General features: G+C 37.3%; 1 protein-coding gene across 1 annotated transcript in view; it reads right to left on the reverse strand.

Moving 5' to 3' along the window:
* Positions 1–519: 519 nt before the first annotated feature.
* Positions 520–23,297, reverse strand: part of LOC122647872 (protein GIGANTEA-like) — a 30,888-nt gene continuing 8,110 nt past the window's right edge. Inside the window, exons 2-10 of the mRNA XM_043841179.1 lie at positions 18,554–18,560; positions 15,311–15,471; positions 6,650–6,721; positions 6,455–6,509; positions 6,189–6,331; positions 5,732–6,006; positions 4,331–4,389; positions 887–1,127; positions 520–797 (exon numbers count right to left, since the gene is read on the reverse strand). Of these exons, the coding sequence (XP_043697114.1) occupies positions 545–797; positions 887–1,127; positions 4,331–4,389; positions 5,732–6,006; positions 6,189–6,331; positions 6,455–6,509; positions 6,650–6,721; positions 15,311–15,397 (1,185 nt within the window). The 5' untranslated portion in view covers positions 15,398–15,471; positions 18,554–18,560 and the 3' untranslated portion in view covers positions 520–544. The remainder of the gene's footprint in view (positions 798–886; positions 1,128–4,330; positions 4,390–5,731; positions 6,007–6,188; positions 6,332–6,454; positions 6,510–6,649; positions 6,722–15,310; positions 15,472–18,553; positions 18,561–23,297) is intronic.

The following is a 23,297-nucleotide window of genomic DNA, read 5'->3' on the forward strand; positions in this document are numbered from 1 at the left end:
TAAAATTTGTTTCAACAAGATTTGGACCAGAAGCTGGAATTTTGAAATATTTCATTTTTACCCCCAATACCAAAATTCCAAAACTTCAATCAATTGAAGACCTTGGAAGTGATGACTGATGACAAGACAATCACATTGACCACTGCCAAAGCTGTGGCCGCCAAGGTAAGCTACAAGTATAGCAAAGTACCAAAAGTAATCTAATTTTCATTATTTGACACCAGATTATAGGAGGAAAATGTTTGCACGCACCTCTAAGCAAAGAATGTTGTTATGTATCATAAAAGATATCAAGATTTCATCTCTAAAGAATGAATAAAATAAGAATGGTTTCGGAGCTGTAAATAGTACATACTAGAGCATGCGAAGCCTAGTGACAGTTAGAATCAGTTAATGCTTCCAGGCATGCACACGCACACACATGCCCCCAACACACACACACTCCAAATTGGCATATTCTAGATTGCATCGTAGAGGGCCAGAATATTGCTCTAAATTGGCTGAAAAATTAGTCAGCAAAACAATTCTACTTCGTGATAGATCTTTATTGACATATGTTCAAATTCTGGTGCAGAACCGACAAACAACGGTATGGCCTAAATGGGCCAAAAACAAATATGGTCCAAGTTAGGACACTACTTACCCGCATGCCACCAGATGCATAATCTTCAGCTGCTCTGAGCAGTTCCACAAGCTGCACAGCAGCATCAAGTGCATCTGGAGCCCATGATGGTGGCGCTTCAAGAAGTCCAAGTAAAAGTCTTTGTGTGGCACTTGGAGTGGCAATGGCATAATACCTAAAAAGGAAGGTTAAGAAACAAGGTTAAGTAGAAAAGAACTCAAACTACTCAAGAACAAGGTTAAGAAAAAAGGTAAGGATATTCACCGATGAAACAAACGTGCATATGGCTCGAGAGCTGGCAACCCAGCAACCAGATGCTCATCTAAAGCTGTTGTTGGAGGAGGAAGCAAAAGTGCAGGTACAGCAGCGGCTGTTAAAGTAGCAGTCTCATATCGTGCAACTTCCTCATCACAGACACTTAGTATAACAGCAGCACCATTAGCAACAGCCCATCTGGGAGTTGATGGCATAAGCTGAGGATGCTTCCCAGATCCACGACCAGAAGCTAAACACAAAAATAAGTAACTTGCAAGTTAGCCCCGATTAACCCTCTAATTCTAATACATAGTTAAAATATAGAACATAAGGGATTCTTTCAGTCAATGCTCAAGAAGTGTGAACTTATCCATGCATAAACATACAGAGATGCTTCTAACGCACATTTACACAATTTTTGGAAAAGACTTACGTGAGAGAAACTGAAATAGTTAACTAAGCAAGAAATCCACCAGTGTTCTCTCGATTATACTTAATAGAGAATAAAATGATTAAATGTTATTCTCGATCAGTACTATCAATGAAACCAAGTTTTTTCTGTCAGTAATGTAGAGTTTCACTGAAATCATGCAAGGTACGTGGTTCTATCAAGTTTAACGTTCGAAATTTATATATTTAAATAAACCAGGGGAGGCCAACAGATAATCTCACTTCACCTGTTGAACTTGTGGGCTGATACATAGAGGAAGATTGTTCAATCTCATACATCTCTTAAAGAACTTTCAACAAACACCTAGAGGACACCATTTCACAAATACGGCTACCAAAAAACAAAACTACCAGCCACTTAAGAGATCTGTGTTTTCATCCAAACAGCCCCACTTGGCAAGAAAATTCTTTTAATCAAAGAAACAATGGATTCATAAGGTAATGATGTTGAAACCCACATGCAAACTCCACCCTGCTTCAAGGTCCCTTCAGCTGAAGGGAAAGTGTGTTTCCTCAAGAAGGCACTATACAGTCTCAAACAGTCCCCAAAGGCATGGTTTGAGCCATTCAGGCAGGCTATTCTGAAGAATGGGTATTCCCAGAGTCGAGCTGACCACACCTTATTTACTAGACGAGGTAATGGCACCATTACAGCCCTGATTGTCTATGCTGATGACATTGTAGTGGCTGGAGATGACAGGGCTGAGATAGCTAGGCTGAAGACCTATTTGGCCTAACAGTTCGAAATCAAAGATCTGGGACCCTAGAAGTATTTCCTGGGAATTGAAGTGTCAAGGTCCAAGAAGGGAAAAAATGTATGTCAAAGAAAGTTTGTGCTGGACCTATTCAAAGTAACAGGGATGTTGGGTTGCAAACCTGAAAGTTCTCCTATTGAGCACAATCACAGGCTAGGAGAAGATTGTGGTCCTTCCCTTGATGATGCAGGAAAATACCAAATACTAGTGGGGAAGCTTATCTACCTGTCTTTGACTTGCCCGGACATCACTTATGCAGTAGGAGTAGTAAGCCAGTTTATGCATGCCCCCAAGACTGGGCACTTGGATATTATGTACCGCATTCTCAGATATTTGAAGTCCACCCCAGGGAAAGGAATATTGTACGTCAGACATAACCATTTGAGGATAGAAGGCTACACTGATGTTGATTGGACTGGTTCAGTTTTTGACAGACACCCTACATCTAGGTACTGTACATTTGTAGGTGGCAACCTAGTCAAATGGAGGAGTAAAAAACAGCCAGTTGTAACTCTATCAAGTGCAAAGACAGAATTTAGAGCCATGGCTTATGGAGTATGTGAACTTCTATGGTTGAGAAGGCTAATCCAAGAATTGAGGTTCGATATTGAGGCACCCATGAGTCTTTATTGTGATAAACAAGGTTCTAAAACTCGGATCTCGGAACCAACTCGGTTTTGGGAAAAACCGAGTCGAGTAGAGTCGAGATCGAGTTGGTGCATTTTTTTTTTCCGACTCAAAGCCTCATCTCAGTGGGTTTTAGACCTAGTTTGGGTTTGAAACGTGGTATTCAGCCTATTTTAGGCCATTTAAACACAATGGCACTATCAGATTTTGTAAAAACTAAGTCCAAATATGAGTTTCACTTCGGACCATAGGTTGGTAGGCGACGAGAGCGACGACGTACTAAAATACCCTACTCTACACATAGTTTAGTAATAGAAAGCAATCAAAACATTCAATTAATGTAAAACAACTTAAATACGCATTAGAAATGTTAAAGTGTACAATACATCAATCTTTAAACAAATGTTACATAAAATGTGATATGTTAATGTATTCAAGGTTCTAAAACTCGGATCTCAGAACTTAGGTGGGCATTAAAATGGATCAAACCGAGATATCGACCCAAGATCTCGGCGAGATATGGACAAGATGCCTCATAAAAATGGTTCAAAACGAGATCACACTTTTGGGACTCGCCTAAGGTCTCGTTTCATTTTTCCAAAAACCGAGAAACTCGGCGAGATCTCTATCGAGTTCTCGAACTATGGTGATAACAAGGTTTCTATTAGCATAGCTCACAATCCTGTGCAACATGACCGGACGAAGCACATAAAGGTGGATAGATACTTCATTAAGGAGAATATTGACTCTGGCTACATATGCACCCCTTTTGTAAGGACTGGTGATCAATTGGCAGATATCTTCACAAAGGAGCTTATTCATTATCAGTTCAGTACCCTGTTGAGCAAGCTGGGAATGTATGACATTTATTCTCCAGTTTGAGGGGGAGTGGTAGAGTTATGTATTAACGGTACTTCGGGAACTAATTTATTTACTTTTGTCTAACATTGTGTTTGTCCTTTTTTACTTTTCACCTCCTTAGGGAGCTGTATGTAATTCCATATATTATGTTAGTGAAGTAATATAGGTACGGTAGAGATCATTTCTTTAACACACAACATTCTACCATCATCTCTCTTCTTCTTCTCTTCTTCTCCAACCTTCCATTCTCATCTCTTTCCTTGTTCTCTCACAATGTTTAACTTCCAACTCCTCTTACACCACCTCCTCCTCCACCTTCTGTTAGGTGGCATGATGATGGGATGAAGTTCACTTTTTTTTCCCCTCAACTAATCATGGGTCTTCATTTGGTGTGAATTTTGAATGAGTTACTAAATTACTCATTTACCCCGATAACTTGTGGAATCTAGTGCAATATTCTGACTAGGAATGGGTAACTGAAAGTGGGTTACACACTTACACTTACACAACCTTTTCACACCCATTGAAGTACTACGAAGATTTTCTCCTTTAAAAATGGTATTTGCAAAATTTAAAATTTGAATAACTCTTTCAGACTTTGCAAGCCAAAAAACAGCTATGAAAATTAAGATCTTACTCTTTAGGAAGAAAAAGATAAAATGAAATACATGCACAGTTGAGAAAGAGTAGCAAAAATTAACTTGAGCTGGATTTGCATGCCATTTTATATCAGTAATGATAAAAGAGATGCTTCACTAACCAGTTGTAGGTGGTTTCAGTTCTCCTCCAGCTGTGTATTTACCCATGACCCCACCACACCTGTTAAAGGGCAGAAAGCTCACAATTAGGTTGTAAAGTTGAAGATCTAACCTAAAACTTTTTCATGTACTTCAGAGCAACAAAATTAATTAGGAAAAAGATATCAAATAATTCTGACAGATATCCAAATCCTAAGCTTTTCTTTACAAAAGGAGATTGCAAATCCAACAAAATTAGTACCAAAGAATCTAATCGGATTCATTCAATCATGACATACAAAACAAAAAACTTACAATTAAACGTGAAAAGACAATAAATTGCTTCATCCCAAAGAGCAGATGTCATCCTAAGTGATAAGGGATATATTTGAAGTACGAAGCTCTGAAGAGATGGGTGGTGTGGGGAAAAGGTTTTCAAACAATAAATGTTATAACAAAAGTTTAGCACAATGAGAGCATCACCATTTCATGTGTCAAACAGGGTGAAGCCAAACAACATATAGAAACCACGAGGTATGAAACATAAAGACACGTAATAACAGAACAAGGAGACATTTAGCAAGCCTTAATAAACCCATGGAATCAAATTCCCTCAAAAGAGAAAATTTTAAGTCAAAAATTTCAACTTCTTTATAGGTAGAAATGGTAATCACACATTCTTTGGAAGTGTAACTGATTTCACTTGAAACGGCAACAGTTTTCGTGGAAATTTTGAACAGTTCATGCGTATTTGTCATTTTGGTAGAATGCCTGTTTAATAAAATTAAAGGTTCTTTTTCCTAATGTAAATTACTCTATTTCAACTATAAGAATTAATTTGATTATCAACTTCCCATCTTGACTGATAGGCTGCATAACTCTTGGCGGGTCCAGAAAAAATTCAACGTCTGCGCACTTATGATGTCACAATTCTTTGTTTGTTTGATATCTACCAAATGGTCTGGATTGCCCATGTGTCAAATTTCAGCCTCAAATTTAATCATTTACCCTGCCATGTATGTCCATGCATCCCCTAGTAATCCATAAACACTTTTGGTGGTCCAGACCTCCTTTTTTTTTTTTTTTTTGCCTTGTGGCAAACTTTGTTTGGACTGAAAGTTAACATGTGAGCAGTGGACCTAGGGGTCTACCTATCCACAAAATTACGCCCCATTTAACCTGCCACGTGTCAGATATTATCGTGCAGACTAGAAATTTTCCTGCACCTATAGGATCAGAAATCCTGCACCTTGTTTTAAATTTTTAATCTATCTTATGCAATTATAATTTGTGTGTTTAATAAACAAGCTCAAATGCAAATTGCTACTCAAGTATCAGTATCAGCAATGTAACCTTCATTGCTTACTTGATGAAACTATATAACAAGACCATGTTTAAAAGAAAGATACAGTAGGTTCACTTACCATCGAAAATAATCGCTTCTAATACCCAGAGGTGCAGCAAGCAATATATCAGTAATCCAGGGAGACAACGGTCTTATAGGTTTTTTCTCATGTTGCTGCGAAGATGAATTACAGGCTTCCTTCTCAGAAGAGGTACTTGTTGTGGCATAGCTGCCACTACTGCTTCTCTCTGCTTCACTGTTCTGATTTTCAGCTTTGTAAACTGGCCGATTATAGTGAGTCAATACCCGCAAAATTTCCCCGCATGCTAGAGCCCATTGTTCAGAACAGTCATTCTGTAATACAAGAATGTGTTATGAATAGATGCGTTCTCTTCAACATAAACCATATATGCTTTATAAGAGAAAGAGAGAGAGAGAGAGAGAGAGAGATCACACAGCTGGGATATACAAGCATAAGCTTGCAAAACCCAAACAAAGAATTTATCAAAACTTAATTTGTTCGGGTAGTTTCATACCTCGCTGCTTGGGCAGACCAAAGAAATGAAAGAACTAAATGGAGGGCTATCCTTGTCATACACCAATGTACCATCAATTATACATGAAATAATTGGATGAACAACAGCGTGCCCATGTTCTGGATGATGGAGGACAAACATTGCTGGAAAAGGCAAGATTGAAAGTTCATTATGCTTCCCCAATCAATCAATAATTAAAATGTAAAAAGGAATTTTCAATCCATATGTATAATCTGCTATAGTGTGATCTAAGAATGTTCTAATACCCAAAACATCATCAAGAAGGCACTTTCCCTTGGATGGATAACGACTTCGGATTAGCTGTAAAAGAAATAAACAAATTCAATTCAGTAGGCGACAAATTATCATGGGCACCTTTTGTTTAACAAGCTTAGAACTTTATAGTTCTATAATTTAGACCGATACTAACTACCCAAGACAAACAGGTGATGGCAACATACCTCAGCAATGTCTTCAGGAAACCTTTCTGATGTAAATTGACCAAAATACTCAACATAAGCAGTAATTTGAACCTAAAAGAACATCAGATGCATGTTGTCAATCAAAAAGAAATGATGAGGAAAAATTAGGAATTAGAAAAAGACAATTAATATTCAAAACTTAACATACACATGAAAATAAAATCTTAAATCCTTATTTTCACTTTGCAAAGTAAATAAGCATGTATAAAGGCCACTAAGACAGAAATCAATTTAGCAACATAGATCAAGATTTCAGTTTCGAGCTTGATTGAAATATTCCGCAGAACACTGAAATTTCGAGCTTGATTGAAATATTCCACAGAACACTGAAATTTTGGTCAAAAAATGAAAGGTTTCGGTGGAGGGTTTCGAGGCCCAAATTGCCAAAGTAGGTCCCAAAACTTCTAGGAAACCCTCTTTTGGCCCTCTAAACATAATGGAACCCTTAAATTAAAACACACACACACATCCAAAAATGATAGTTTGACATCGGAATCTAGTTTGGCAGTGTAACAAAATCAAATACAATAAACCAGAATCTACGAAGAAGATGAAGAATAGGAGAGAGGGTGAACACGATAGGAATGGGATCGAATAGGTAACCTACTAAAAGTAGGAAACCCTTTGAGAGTCAAATTACAATAAATGAAATAACAACTAACACAACTACTCAACACTGATTGAAACACACTAAAACACTCCTCTGGTGGTACACACTTAACAATAAAGACACAATTAAGCAGGGGGAACCGAGACATGGAAGCATGGAGAGACAGCGGAATAGAATTTGGTATTTTAATGGTTATAAATTACATTTTGTTAGATGATCTATCATTTTCTTTTTTTATTCTATTTTTTTTTTTTCATTTTTCTTGAGTAATATCCAATCTTTCTAGCAGACTTGCATAACTGACTAGCATGTTTAATGGATATATGCTAGGGTTCTGAGCCATGTGGAGCTTGCTGAGTTCAGGTGATGGTGAATCAAGCTCATGAACTGGTGGAGCTGGCTCACCATGACAACTCTGTTTGATGGTGCGATGTAGTTGACTGTTACTATTGAAATTTCTTCTATTGCATCCTCACGGTTTGAAGCAGCTAACACAAATCAGCCTCATTTTCATAAGTCATAGGACCTTTGGTGGTGACATCACATGGAGTGAATTGTGATTCCCAACCCTAGCCAGGAGTGCTGCCACCTGGCTTACTACAATTGGTGACAAAAGGTCATTGCTTAGTCATGCTTGAGCCTAGAATTAAAGCCTTGTGATGCACTACCTAAGTGCACTCTTTAATCACAGAAATGCAATTATTCTATATGACAATGTGATTTAAATTTTATGGACAATCCAGAAGAATTAAAGTATCGTTAAAACATGACCAGTACCACCGCTGATTTGATAAAGGAATAATAAGTAGTAGGAAAAGAAGAATAGTAGAAGAGAAGAAATAGAACCTGATTTATTTGTAGAATTCAGAGCTAGAAGAAGAAAGCAGTAGGCCAAAAGAAGAGCTTTGACCCACGTTTGCAGAGCTCAACAGCACAAAAACTCTTGAAAAAACTTCCATTTCAATTCTCAAATTATCTCTAACTGATGGGGGGCTCATACATATATAACCATTTGAAATTTCTATCTAGACTCATAAAAATGGACTCTTAATCACTCTCTCATACCGACTTAAGTAAACTCAACACAAAATTCTATCTAGCTAATAAATATCCTAATCTAACTCAAACAATTAACTTAGACACTAATCTTGTGCACTAACTTCAACCCGAATTTATGGGCTATTATTAAGGCCCAATATAAAAGTTAATTATAAACAAGTGACCCAATGATGTAGTTTAGAAAAACAAGAAAGCCAGCAACAAATCAGACCATCAAACTAGACCAAGAATGGACTAATATGTGAAATTTTGAGTGTCCAATGGGTTGTATGGGCCCATGGGCTTTATAATTTTGGGTTTACTTTTGTAATGGACCAATTCTATAAGCCCAAATATTAGGGATTTAAGTCCTATACAGGGTTAAGCAGTTAGTTTCTATTTTTTGTTTTTAGTCATTAAGAATATTAGGTTTCTATATTTTGGAGTTTCAATTTCCTTCTAAGCTTTATTTAGTTGCTATTTTGTATGATCTCTCCATTGGCAAATGAGAGTTTCTATTTTTTGTAACAAGGCCCTTTATAAATAAAGGAGGATATAGTTCCTAGTCTACCACGATTTTGACAGCAACTCCTTGAATGCTATCTGCATGTGTGTGAGTGTCAGAGACACCCATCCTCTGAGAGACGGCAAACCTTGGTGAGAGGCTATCTTCTAGTTGGTGGGAGACCAACTTATCCCTTTCTTTCTTCTTCTTCTTCTCCTCCTCCATCGATTTCTTTACTTGCTATTTTAGTAACCTGCAATAACCAACATCTAAGAGTACCGAAACCCCGTCCTCTGTTATTATTGTTATTGTTTAGTTCTTAGAAGGTTGTGCTATTGATTCTCCATCGGAATCTAACTTTGAATACTTAATATAGACCTGCGGCACCTTTGTGTTGTGTTCCTGAACAGCATCGGTGAGTGGTGATTATCTTCTCATCCAACCAGTATCTGGGGTGAATGTATGTACTACAACCTCAGGCCTCCTTCGATTAAAATTCTTGGTCATCAAATGGCCAGATTCTCCTAAGGTACGGAGAATCTTGATCCTTACTTGCTATTTTGGAATTCATCACATATCTCTTGACCTAGCCATCAATTGTGGCTAGGATTTTGAAGTGTCAACCACTTACTAAGTCTACAACCCTCGAGGTACTGTTTTCCCTGACTTTCTAATTCTGGTTTTGGTACTAACTAATTCTGAGATAGTCACAACTCCCTATCCAGTCGTTTGATGTAGACCAGATTTTGAGATTTTATTCATCATATAAATTGGTAATTTCGACCAGAATTCTGCCCCCATCAGATTAGCCTGCTGTGAGTTATAAAACATTCATTATTTCTAATTTATCCTTAACCCTGTGATTCTAGTTATTCTTGGTTATCCTTGTCACTAGCAATAGGTGATTAGAATCCCATCACCCAAGCCCCATAGACCTCATCCATTGACCAAAATGAAGTCTTCTTATGCCCAATTGGGCAGTCTTGACTGCAAACATGTTCCCGGGCAGCACGCATGGCCGGAGGTCAGGAAAAGCACAAATGGCAATTCCCTAAGGGGGTGATACGCATGGCCGATGGTCAAGAAAAGCACGCATGGTAATATGAGATCAGTATCTGTCTTAAGCGTTTTAGTTAGATTAGGATACTTACTGCGAGGAGAAGAGCAATCATTCATTCTTAAAACCAGCATTCTTAAGACCAACGAGTCAGGCAGAAAAGGGGGGAAAGCTCTCCGTTCCTGGTTCTCCTGTAGCTGGATTCTCCGTAACCACAAGAATCCTTAGAATGGGGTCATTATTAGCTAGATAGAATTTGTTTCGAGTTTACCTAATTAAGTCGGTATAGGAGAGCATGATTCAAGATCTCGATTTCCCAAGTTTTCAAGACGAAACCTATATATACTACAGTATCAACCAAGTTTCGACCAGGTTTTGACATATTTCGACAATTTACAGAGATTTCGATAATTTCGACCAGTTTCAACCCAAAATACCAAGTTTCAACTAATTTTAACCAATTTCCCAGTTTCAACCAGTTACGTAGTTTTGACCAGCCCATGACATGTCAAGTTTTGCCCAAATAATACCAGGTTTCAACCGAAACCTGGGAAATCTCGGTTTCCTGCCTGGTCGAAACCAGCATCGGCACTGAGTTCTTGAACCTTGTAGGAGAGTGATTAAGAGTCCTTCTATGAGTCTAGATAAGAATTTCAAAGGGTTATAAATACACACACCCCTTCAAATAGAGATGATTTGATAATTGAAAATTTTCAAGAGTTTTTGAGCTATTGAGCTCTGCAAAAGTGGGTGAAGCCTCTTCTGCTGACCTACTGCTGTTTCTGAATTCAACTACAAATCAGGGGCCATCTCCTCTTCCACTATTGTTCTTCTCCTACTTCTTATTATTACTTCTTTTATTCCATGGTAACCCTATTCTAAACCAATTTTCAGATTGCATTCTTCTTCGATATCTCTCTAGTTAATGGTCTGTTTTACTCCATTCACATGCTAGTCTTCTGATTTTATTCTGAAAATCTGATTCTGTTTCCTAAAGAATTCTGATCAATATTCGGTTCTAGTTCTGCAATTTGTTTTTCCTAGTAGCACTAGGGCTTCTGCATAACTTATTATTCTATTATCAGAATTCCACTGAACTTTGCAGATCTATCCTCTACCACAATAGGACCAATCAACCAGGTTTCTAGACCATTCTGAATATTTTGTTATAAGAAATAAACTTTCTCCTTCTATTGTTTTGTTTCTATTTTATTTTATGGTCCGGTTAAGTGCTAGCCTCTTGCAGGATTTTCTGGTTTAAGACTAGCCTACAATAATGTTCAACAAGAACCTTGGTTAACAACTCCCAAACAAAAAGAAGAAGATATAAGTGAATTTAAGTCATTGAGGCAAGACAAGAACCATTGGCATAATATCAAATTTTAAAAGAAGTCAGCAGTTGACACGACTAGATAAGAGGAATACATCAGATGTACAGATAAGAGAAAAGGAGAAAGAAAATGTTTATATAAGCAAGTGGGAAAAAGAGTGAAAATGGCGCCAAGACGGGCCTCAGCACAATGGTAAGGTTGCTCTATTGCAACCTGGTGGCCGCGGATTCAAACAAGGAAACAGCCTCTCCACAAAAAGTGGTAAGGCAGTGTACATATGCCCCTCCCCAGACCCTGCAGTAGCGGGAGCCTTGTGCACTGGGTACGCCCTTTTTTTAGTAGAGTTAAAAATAATCCCTAGACTCTATTTCACCTATGATTACAAGGAAACCCTACCATATGATTTTTTATCTCTCTGTCAGCTTCCTCCCAAAGGTTTACTCACCCTTTCCTTCACAATTTTGCATGGGATTTTCTAGCCCCAAAATATAATGCTTTTTGCTAGGGAACTGGCCCATGAAATTATAAACACTTGTTGCAAGGTTCGAAGGAGGAGAGAACCTTGGCTTCTTATACCTTAAAAAAGGGCATACCCGGTGCACAAGAACCTTGGTTCTTATACCTTATGTGTACTTTATGCGTATGGAACATGTTTTAGCTTTTAAACCACACATTTATCCAGTGCAAATTTTAAAGGGCACCTGATGTTACTTCGACACCCCTTTAGGCAATTTGGATATTTCCAGATAATGTCATTTTTCATCCCTGGTGTTAGTATGCTAAGCCTTTTAGGAAGCGTGTAAAATTGTTGGGAGGTCCTTTTAGTCATTAGGCTATTCAGCATTTGGAATTGAATAGAAGATTTATCATTATTAGAAAGTTCACAGAGCATACCAGTTCATCTGACCACTTAAAGAGTCGATTGCTGGGAAACAATTGTTATATTTTGAGACATCTCCACAGAGACCTTTTTCAGGGATTGGTCCATTATTGCCAACTCTTCTGCACCTTCCTTTGGCTCTCAAGCCATGATTCCCCTTGCAGAGAAAACCATACAATCAATTTTGTTGGTCTGTAGGACATTCTGACCATCAGGTCAGCTTGGAACTTTATATGATACTACTGGTACAAATACATAAGCCTACTTGGGGCCGGTAGGCACTGATGACCCTTCGTGTATTTAGCTCCATGGTATACTACAGGGCTCAAGCTGGCTCCATCTGTGTGAAGCCAAAGGGTTCTTTGGAGGGTAGCATTTTCAAAAGGATCCAAAGGCAAACTGTTTATAAATCTAGCTCATAGCTCAAGGATTCGATTGTCTGGTTCAAAAGCTTAAACCATATAAACTCAACATTGAAGGACCATATTATTTCATTATCAACTTTCATCAAATTTGTACTCATGGTGTAAATTAAGTGAAATAGTGCAAGTCTAATGTAGCTGTGAGATTAATTGAAAATATGTGATCTTTCTATAAGACAGCAGGTTGCTCCATCGTGACCAAGTGGTCACAGGTTCGAATCTGGAAACAGCCTCTCTTTGAAAGCAGGGGTAAGGCTACGTACATTATGACCCTCCCCAGACCCCGCAGTGGCGGGAACCTCATGCACTGGGTAGGCCCCTTTTTTTTTATGTGATCTGCATTTAATCTTATGCACAAGGATGGGCTTTATTATGCCCAGACTGCTCTAAAGGATTCAACCATCAGCTCCAATGGTTATTAACCAAGCCAATGTTATTGGGTCAACTAACACTTAAAACAGTTTGGGTGTTCAAAATATACTCAAGTGGGAAGCAGTTGACAGTTCTAACAATTGAACCAAGCCGTCTGATTAGCTAATAAAATCGCTGGCTGCAGGAGATGCTTTTGACATAGTATGTTAGTTTATTTTTGGTAATACAGGTTTGTGCATACTCTCACATCTTCTTAAAGAAAGCCCATCCCCAACCTCCTCGATGAACATCTGATCATAGGATAGCAAGATCTGCCAACTCTTACAAAGAACACTTGTCCAAGCAAGGAGTTCATAGGAGTTAACCCAGCAACAATTAGTTATTGTGCATTTATTGTAGTTTGGTTTCCTGGATATTTTGGCCTTGATTAGCTCCATGAGTGCTGGAGCCAGACTCTGCTTTTCTTTGACTTTTTTTTTCTTATTATTTATGCTACTATCATTAGCGGGAGGGAGAGAAAAGGATAAAAGACCACCTCTCCTGCTTGACACACCAGGCATGCAACTTTTCCTATGCAACATAGCAGTCATGCAACCCACAAAAAAAAAAGAGGACAGTCTTTTCTCAATATAGAACTACTCTATCATTCCTTCTGGGATGGATCATAACTGGATCTAGAGAAGATCATCTAGATTCGACAAAAATTCCAAAAGCACAATGTTGTAATGCATCCTATTCCAACAATAACTGAGTCAAGTGTTCACCTTGGTAAACCCAAGGGATAGTTGAGGGAACGAAGCAATACATGATATCAAAGGGGATATACTGGTTTGGCCTTCTCCAATTCACATGCAGAAACTACAAAATTAACTGCAGAGATCAAGTACTAGTTGATAGAATTGACTCTAGTGCAGAAACTCAATTATTAGTTGACGGAATCGATTATGGGGGGTGCTTTATGGTCATTATATGCCTATATGGTGGAAGAAAAAAGTGGTCCAAAGGTTTCTATCAACATAACCAACTTTAAATCTGCACCACAATATATAGCATCGTATTAGCATTAGGACATAAGCAAATACTCATAAATGGAAAATTAATACTTTAGACACACATTTGGAGAGAAGAATTAATCCCTAAATTGTCTGGCAAAATGAAGGACATGACAATAACACCATTAGAATTTTCAACTAAAAGTCAAAACTGAGTGTGAAGCCAAGGGTTCATAACTTTAGGGACATAAGACAGCTCTATAGATGTAATGTTCCTCATTTTATATATTTTTTAAGTTTTTCATTTCAAAACACCCTCCTTTCGTAGTGTGAGGTGTTATTAGTTCTATATTTCAAGATTTCAGTTTCAAATGGGATTTCAATCCAAGTCAAAACCAAAAAATACCACTGAAATAGCCGAAATGGAACCAAAAAATAGCATCAATATGGTCAAAATGGTTTCACACCAAAAAAATATATGATATGGCCAAAATGGTACCAAATTGGTGCGAAAATATGGTCCATTTTGGTGAAAAAAACAGAAATTGAAGCCTTAATTCGCATGCCATTTCGTTCCAATAAGTGTCAAAACCAAAATATTTCGATCAAAACTTCGATCTCTGATTACTTCCCAATATCAAAGTTTTGAGGGAGTACATATATATTCTCGAATTTTTTAAAAGGAAAAATCAACTCAACTCACTGAAGTTCATCCTAACTTCTCAGGGTCCACCAGACAAATCATGTTTCCCATTTCAACCTATTTAAAGTCATGAGCCGTAAGAAAGATCAAAAGGAAAGACAAGGATTCAAGTCTCAAAACATCAAAGAAAGACAAGAATTCATGTCACCTCACAAACAAGGTCAAGCGAGAGAAGGATTCTATTCTCCTGATAAACAAAATCAAGCACTCAGTTCATAAGTCGAAAAGAATCAAAAGAGAGACTGCTACAGTTTCACAATGAACATCTTTTGTGACCTACGCCAGCTGCCAATGACACATGACTAAAGAACGGATCCAGGAATAGAAATCAAATCTCTAGCTCTGCACTAAACTTTGTTATCTATAGTGTTCTAGGGATGCAGTTGTTCCCTCCTTTTCCCATTCACAAGGCTAGCTCCTTTTTTGTCACTAAGCAAGCTTTCCTATTCATTGGATATAGGACTTGTATGAAACCCGAATTCCATAATACTGCAAAATACAATATCTTTTATCTATTTACTATATACCAAACATAGCTTTTACATAGGATGTAATGAAATTCACATTGAACTTGAATTTCCGTATCCTTACATAATTAGTTTTAACATTCATTCAAATGAACAACGTTAAAAGTATTTCATCAAACAACATCTAAACTTCTTTCATCAACTAATTAAAGTAGAAGACTTGAAAACTTAAAAAAAAAAGGAATTTGGATGATTCAGCAAACCTGCCGCTGCTGAGCATCATGAGGTGAGGGCCAGAACAGCGATGAGAATGGAAGACGATCAATCCACCTTTCGCATGTGCTCGTCATAGCAATCTATTATGAGAAAAATATCTCTGCACCTATAAAGTGTATTAACACTACGGACTCGAAGCACGCTAAAAACTCCGTCTTTGAAGCAGAACACAACTTCACTTCTCTGAAAAAATAATTTATAACAGATATTCCCAGCATGAATTTCTGCAACACAAAAGAGGGAAAACAAAATCGTTAACTGATTAAATTCAACAAAAACAAAATTAAATTTTAAAATCAAGCACTTCACTCCTTAGTCTGAAATTGAAATAGGGGAAGTAAAGGAAAAAGGACGAGAGTGGGGGAAACTTCATCAACAATCCAAGAAAAAATTTTCAAACTGTAATAAATCAAATCAGAACTCAACTAAAGAAAAAACAAATAAAGCAGATAACAAAAGAGGTAGGGGGAGAAGGAAAAGATCCAGTTTCACCACTAAAACTGGCATTCAGGCAAACCAGAACTTTTAAGGTCGGGAAGGGAGGGGACACAAATATCTTCAGACAAATCAGTGGAACCAGAGTTAAAGCAAAACAAAAAATCATAGAATTATTTTACACAGAAACAAAAAAAAAAAAAATCTCTAGCAAATTCAAACAACAAAAGAAAGAAAGGATAGCATCAGATTTTCCATTTACATAGAGAGAGATCAAGACTTTGAGGTCTGGTTCGTTAGATTTACGTCTCTAGTTTATCCATGGTTGTCTGTGCTGAGAACGGACAAGGAAAATATAGAAGAGTAAAGGAAATAAAAGATATAAGGTTTTGGGGATTATTGAGAGGTAATGTGAGGCGAGAGAAAGATCCTTCGCCGGTACTCAGCATAACCGAGCTGGCACAGTTTCTCGTTGCGAGATTTGCATACGTGGCAATGATATTTTCAGCTCTCCACTCCCCCCATGGACTTCCATGCCTTGCATATGCATCCATTATCCATATACATGCTATTCATATATACATCCATGCATGCCATAGTATCCATTTGAAAAAACAAATCATGATAGAATTAAAATAGTCAAAACCGAAATAACCTCGAGAAAGAAAATAAAGTGACTTGTCTTAAAAAAATAATAAAAAAAAGTCTTGCATGTGACATTACCGAAGTAACCTCGAGAAGCTATTATTCCACTATAACCGACAACGACCCAATTCCGTGAATGAGATTACCGAGAGAATATCGTGATACGTTGAGGATTACGATATTAAGGTACATCACCAAAACAAGGCGCCCATGTAAGCAGGGTTTAAGACCCGGTTCGCGATCCGGTTCCGTCCAAGTAAACTCCAATCCAGAACGGAATAGGAATCGGCCGGATCTGTTCCGATCGGCTTAAATAGACAGTGCTTGCACCATGGCGCGGCAGATCCTCACTCAAGTTTTTTTTTTTTTTTTTATGTTTACACTTTTACCCCTGATCACTACGGCATAAATATTGGATCGGGCTCCTCTTCATTGAGTGGAGAGCCCAATGAGGAATCTGACGGCTGGATTGTGTTGCACACATCTCAATGCACACCCAGTTAGTCATTGAGATGTGTGCAACATAGCCCAGCCATCAGATGCCTCATTGAACATTCATTGGGCGATGCCCTTCAAAGAGAGGAGTCGGATCCAAAAATATTTGGAACTGTTAATTGATTTAGATTAGCATTGACTATGACTGATCTTGATTTTGGCCATATCGAATTGGTCAATTCAAGGGGTTTTTTTTTTTTTTTTTTTTAATCGAATCACCAAGTTTCATATCTAAAGGCTAATTCTAGGGTTTTGGGGAAAAATTCCAACTAAATCCATTTCCAATTTTGAGTTAAAAATCTTTGATTGGACAAATAGAGGAGCAAAGAAGGACCCAAATAAGCTACCTATGGTCAAATTTGCCTAAATTTGAAAGAGGTTGGAACAAACAATGGCATGAGTGCAAATGCTACAATATGTTAAGGGGAAAAGAACGTTGCGTGGTTGTGTGATTCTTTTGCTCAAGCACAAAAGCATGCGAAATTACCACCCAATCCTTCTTAAAATTTAAAAATAAATCTCATCCATGTTGATGCCCTTGTGAGCGCTCTCATTGGCCCTACACTGGTGCAAAGGCAACATGACCAAAGAGTGATCTCTTGCCCAAATGTTACTACCTATCCCTAACTACAACTACCAAGCATTCTTCTTATCTGTAGGGAACAAAACCAACACAAATAATAAAAAGGAAAAGCATTCTCCACATCACACCAATGGTGATTCTAGGAATTCGTAAAAGTAACATTGGACCCATATAGTCTTAACAAGAGAGGAAAACAATAGGAAAAGCACCGACACCGTGAGAAACTTTTTCTTTTTGTGGAAAATTTTCTCCTATATATCATGAGTTGTAGTAAGGCATGAATCATGCACTTTAGAAGGACCAGTGCTCGGTACAACATATAAAGGCTCGGCACAACATATAAAGGCAATCGATTGCTTGGAATTTTTTTTCTGTTCTGTTCTCTGTCTGGTACAGTGGTCTAATTCCTCTTATAGAAAAGCGAAAATGACATTTTAACCTCCCTTAGGCATTGTATTCGGATAGGGGATTAGATTGCCATTTTCGATCCCTATGAGTGGAACTGAACCACTGTACCAGGCAGGGAACAGGAGACAATAATGAAACACTTGCTTGCCATGCGTGGATTTAATTATCGATTTTGATGACGATCAATACTATGGACTAAAACATTATTGCCATGTATCTTAATTTCAAACGTTCAGGATCTTTCACTTAACATGTTGAAAATTGCCCTAAAGTGTAAACAACTAGCATTAAAAAAAAGATAGTTAATTAACCATATAATTTGTTATTTTGCTGCGTATTCAATGAACAAAGGATGAAACATGCTGACTTCTAATGCACGATCATGTTGTTGTTAAATATGAAGAATTCCACTATTTTGTTGTGGTAGATCATTTAACTTGTTTTAAAATGTCCTAACATACTTTAATAATTATAAGTATATTAATAATAATAATATAAATATACATTTAAAAAATAAAAATATATATATAATTCTCAATGATATTAACATGTTGTAATGTGAAGGGTTTAATATTGTAAATATTTTGCTATATCTATAAAAAGGAATTTATAGATACTATTCTCAGGTTTTTTATATAACAATTTACGGAAGACAGATGCTAGTGTTATTGCTACCCTTGCTAATAGAGTGTAACAGTCATGAAATTGTAATTATAAAACATGGAATTAAACCAAAATGTTCATAATTTTTATCAAAGTTGAAGTACGTTCATTGGTTTTTCTTTCTCAATCCTTTATAGGTTTTTTAAAATCAGGTTAAAATTGGCTAATTCGATTCAAAATCGACCAATATCAATCATAATTAACCTTGATTATTTGTTTATTAGGTCCAACTAAGTTCGATCAAGTCTGACCGAATCCACCTATCCCAGGCTGTTCCTTTGATTCATATTGGAATTGAATAGGAATATAAGGAGACCGATCACATTTCGATTCCAAGTTTTTAAACCTTGATCCTTTATCCTTAGTTTATCCCTCATCAATATATACCTTAGATTTCTCTTATACTTTTCTCAACATTACAATTATTTTTAACTAATAAATTTTCTTAAATTTTTTGTGATAAAGTAAGTTCTTATAATTTTTCTCAAATGATAAAATTTCTTTACACTTTCATTATTTATGTTAATTTTTAATATAGATGTTCCTTTTCACATGCCTCTTAAGTCTTACCCCTCAAACCCTTTTTCCAAAAAAAAAAAAAAAATTATCATGCCCCATATTTTCTGGAATCATTATCTCCTTCAATTCATTGTCCTTTTCAATTCTTCCAATTCCTCATGTGGGGTAGAAATGAGCACCCTACCTCAGCCCGAAAACACTACCCAAGGTGAGATCCACTCACCCCCTATTAGAGAAATTATAAGAATTGAAGGTAGCCGCGAATTAGAGGTGATAAATATTCTATTTCCTCTCCATCAATCCACAAATTTTGTTGCATTTGTCTTCGGCTGACGTAGGGTATCTGTCTTTCCAATCCTTGACATTTCCCCCTATTAGTTGCTAATTCCTCATTGGACTCCTGGTTACGTCCAAGATCAAAAGCAAAATGGTCATCAATCCACTAGTCCCACTTCAGAAAAAAGACACCACCAATGATCAATCTCTCTCTTTCGCTCTTTTGTTTGCTAGAGCTAGGGTTTGAGGAATCAGGATTCAGGATGGATCGGCCGAGTCGGTCGATATGATCAGATCCTAAATCTAAGCAATTTTGCATTATTCGATCATAAAACAACTATTTTTACCGTTCAAGAATATGAAATATCTACCTAAAATACATACCAAAGGCAGCCTAAGTCTTTTTATTATTATTATTGATTCTACTTGGTCCAATACCAAGTTTTAAATGGTTGAAATAAGGACCCAATTTGGTTCGAACAGATTGATTCGGACCTGTTTGCATTTGTCAGGAATCAATCAAAACCGGCCAAAATGTACCCTAACCCTAGGAATACACTACAGATCGATTGATCTGTATTAAATAGAATCGGGATCAGCCTTGACCAATCTAATAACAATTTTTTAAAACATTGTCTAGATCAGTATTGAATAAAAAACGTCAACAACTAAACTCTTGAACTATGGATAGAGCAAGACTCACTCTCGCTCATGGTTCTAAGTATCGGTATAGTATCGCCAGTATCGGGGTGATACATACAGGTTTTGCTAGTCACTGATATCGATACCGTATCGATAGCATGGTACGGACAAGGGGTAAAATGGTCAGAAAACTTCTTTTTTAAAAGAAAATTTAGGAATACTTTTGTCCGATACAGTCGATCCATGCTAATATCGTATCGGTATCGTATCAGTTTTGCGTGTTGTCGATACCCGTTTTGATACTGTGCACTAAAACCATGCTCTCGCTCAATCAATGTTTTAAACTCGGAATCAGTGGCAGAATCGGCCTGATCGATACAAATCAAGATCAATCAAAAAATCCTAGAATCGGATCTGAAAAACTAACAATATGATCCTCAAAACCCTAGAATCGACGGTTTTGGAATGACCTAAATCGTGATCCATTCTGATCCGAATCCTACGAACAATCCGATTCCAAATTTTTAAACCATACTCCCCCACTCAATTTCGAAAGGGTTTGGACCTATGGGCCCCACCCATAGGGCGATGTACACGTACACCACGTTCATGAAGAGATAAGACCTACCTCAAATCTGACATAGCATGATCTTTTTCCAGCTTTTGATTTGCCCGAAGAATGAATAGAACTGAAATTACTAGTAAATTCTGGATGTCGGGCCCACACAAATAAAACGAAGGGTAAGTATCACTTCGACAAATTTCAGTCGCGTCTCCAATCGTTTGTGTGGTACACGGGAACTATACAATCCAACCATAGTGTACCTTAGTAAAACCCATTCCCTTAGACAGAGTCAGAACATGGGGATACTCATAGGTGGTCCCCACAACCAAAAAGGTCTCGTCTCTTTTTAGGACCGGGCAGCTAGTAAGATGATCCGAGGCCATGGTAAATCCAAGACGTGGCAGGATTCAGTGGACAGGATTTCACGGCTAACATTTCGGGCAGCCCGAGAAATATCTGGTGGGAGACGCACCATTTCGTATCCAGATATTTATTTCGACCGACACGCAACCACCCCACGAGGCTCCGTCCAATAAAAACACATCTTTGGATATGTATTAGATTAATATTACAATGGACACGTGGCTCAACGGCGTGCGAGGAATATATTTTCTCTTCTTCTTAGGTCTTCCATATCGCCAAGTGCCCACGATCCACGTGGGTCCCCACCCTATATTGCACTTATGATGATATGATGCATGTGATGTGTCTTATGTTTTTCGAAATCATGTATGTATAGTTGCACATACATGTCTGCCGTCAACTCGTGTCTCTTGTTTAGAACTTTCCATCTTAATTCGAAATTATCTTTGGTTTTTATTAAATGACGACGGTGCCCTCATTCGTTCTCTACCACGTGTACCCTAATTGCATCTGGACACTATAAACTTGCCACGTGTACTAAAGAGTCGTACGGCTACCTTAAGGGGTCGCCGCGTTCGTTGCCTTCGAACGTGATCGGGATAATTTTAACCGTTACAGTCTTTAAGCACATGTGGTAATTGAGTAGAAAAATTTACTGTCGTTAAGTAATAGTTTTATAGATTGCAAAAGTGAGTAAGTATAGGATTAATTAAGCAATTACCATCAATAGAACACTAATATTAATTACCAAAAAAAAAGCACTAATATAAAATCTAACCAACTTAAAATTAACAGAATACTGAGATTTAGGACAGATGAATAAAGAGTCAAGGTTACACTTTTTTTTTTTTTTTTTTTTGGGTGAAACAAGGTTACACTAAGGGCCCTAAATTTGTGCATGAAAATCCTCTCTAATGCGAATCAAATGATTGGGAGCTGTCCTGTGATGATCAGTTACAATGTCATTTGGCTTATGGAGGAACACTTCCGCTTAGCCAATTCATCACATGCCCAGTAATTTTGGAGATCACTGTCCTAAATATGAGGATCTTCTAAGTTGAATTACAATGTCATTTGGCTTATGGAAGACACTTCTACTTAACTAATTCATCACCTATCCTATAATTTTGGAGACCACCGTCATAAATCTGAGGATCTCAGCTACAATGTCGTGTGCCTTATGGAGGAACACTTCTGCCTAGCTAATTCATCACCTGCCCTATAATTTTGGAGATCACCATTTACAATGTCATATGGCATATGGAGGAACGGTTAGCCAATTCATCACATGCCCTATAATTTTTAAGATCACCAATTGCTTAATCTTTTTTGTTGATCAGTTTAGAAAAAGTTGGCTGGGAGAGTGGGAGGTGAATCCTCCTCCGCCCCCTCTCTCTCTCTCTCTCTCATAGCCAAATTTATGTTTTACTTATTTGGTATTTAAAAAAGGGTAGAGTTCACACCAAAAAAAAAAAGGGCTGAGTTTTCCCACACCCATGGTCAATGGAGACCAATGGATGCAAAAGGTGTTGAGAGGGTATTGTGAGTGGGGTAATGAGCATTATTGACTTCATCTTATAAGAGGGTCAGACATTTATGACCTTAAGACGGTGGTTAGACCCTTCATCTTGAGCAAAAGAAAACTTCCCTCTTAAAAAAAAAGGGAGAGAGTTGGGTATATCGTCAATTTTCTGTAAACTAGCAACATGCACCAATCACAGGACTGGACACAGGAGGGAAGTGGTCTTTCCCCCTAAAAAAAAATCAAAAATAATAAAAAGAGTTTTTTTATGGGGGATGTGAAAATGATGGGAAAATACCAAGAAAAACTCAAAAGCATAATAGAATAGGTGTACTTTAAATAGAAGTAGAGTAAAATTAAAACGGAGAAGAATTTTCTGTTCAGGAGTGTGGCCCCTGCGTTAACGCAAGGGCCAATGGGAATGAACGAGAAAGCATTAACATGGGTGTGATTTTTGCCTTTCATGAGGGGTGGGGCAGTCATTTCACGCCTTGATGTGTCTAGGTGCAGGAGCTATACTCCCTGACAGTCCTTTTCCCAATTAAAAGTCTGTTGTATGTTACTTTTATACTAGAAATTTGATTGAAATGTGAAATAAAATTTTGTTAATATATTTTTGTTAGCTTTAGTTACCCTATGTATTGTTAAATGATTTTAAAATTTTGTTTTTTGTTTTTTCTTTTTCATCTAATGTTACAATACTTATGAAATATTTTAAGTCCATAAAATAAAACTGAAAAGAAATGTCAATGCTACTAAATTGAAAAGGCTATTTTTACTTTTAAAATTGATAACAATTATTTTATACTTTATTCTAGGTGAAACTGTTAACAATTTGAATCATTGCAATTTTTAAAT

Source organism: Telopea speciosissima, unplaced genomic scaffold (genome assembly GCF_018873765.1).
Source record: "Telopea speciosissima isolate NSW1024214 ecotype Mountain lineage unplaced genomic scaffold, Tspe_v1 Tspe_v1.0253, whole genome shotgun sequence".
Classification (NCBI taxonomy): Eukaryota; Viridiplantae; Streptophyta; class Magnoliopsida; order Proteales; family Proteaceae; genus Telopea; species Telopea speciosissima.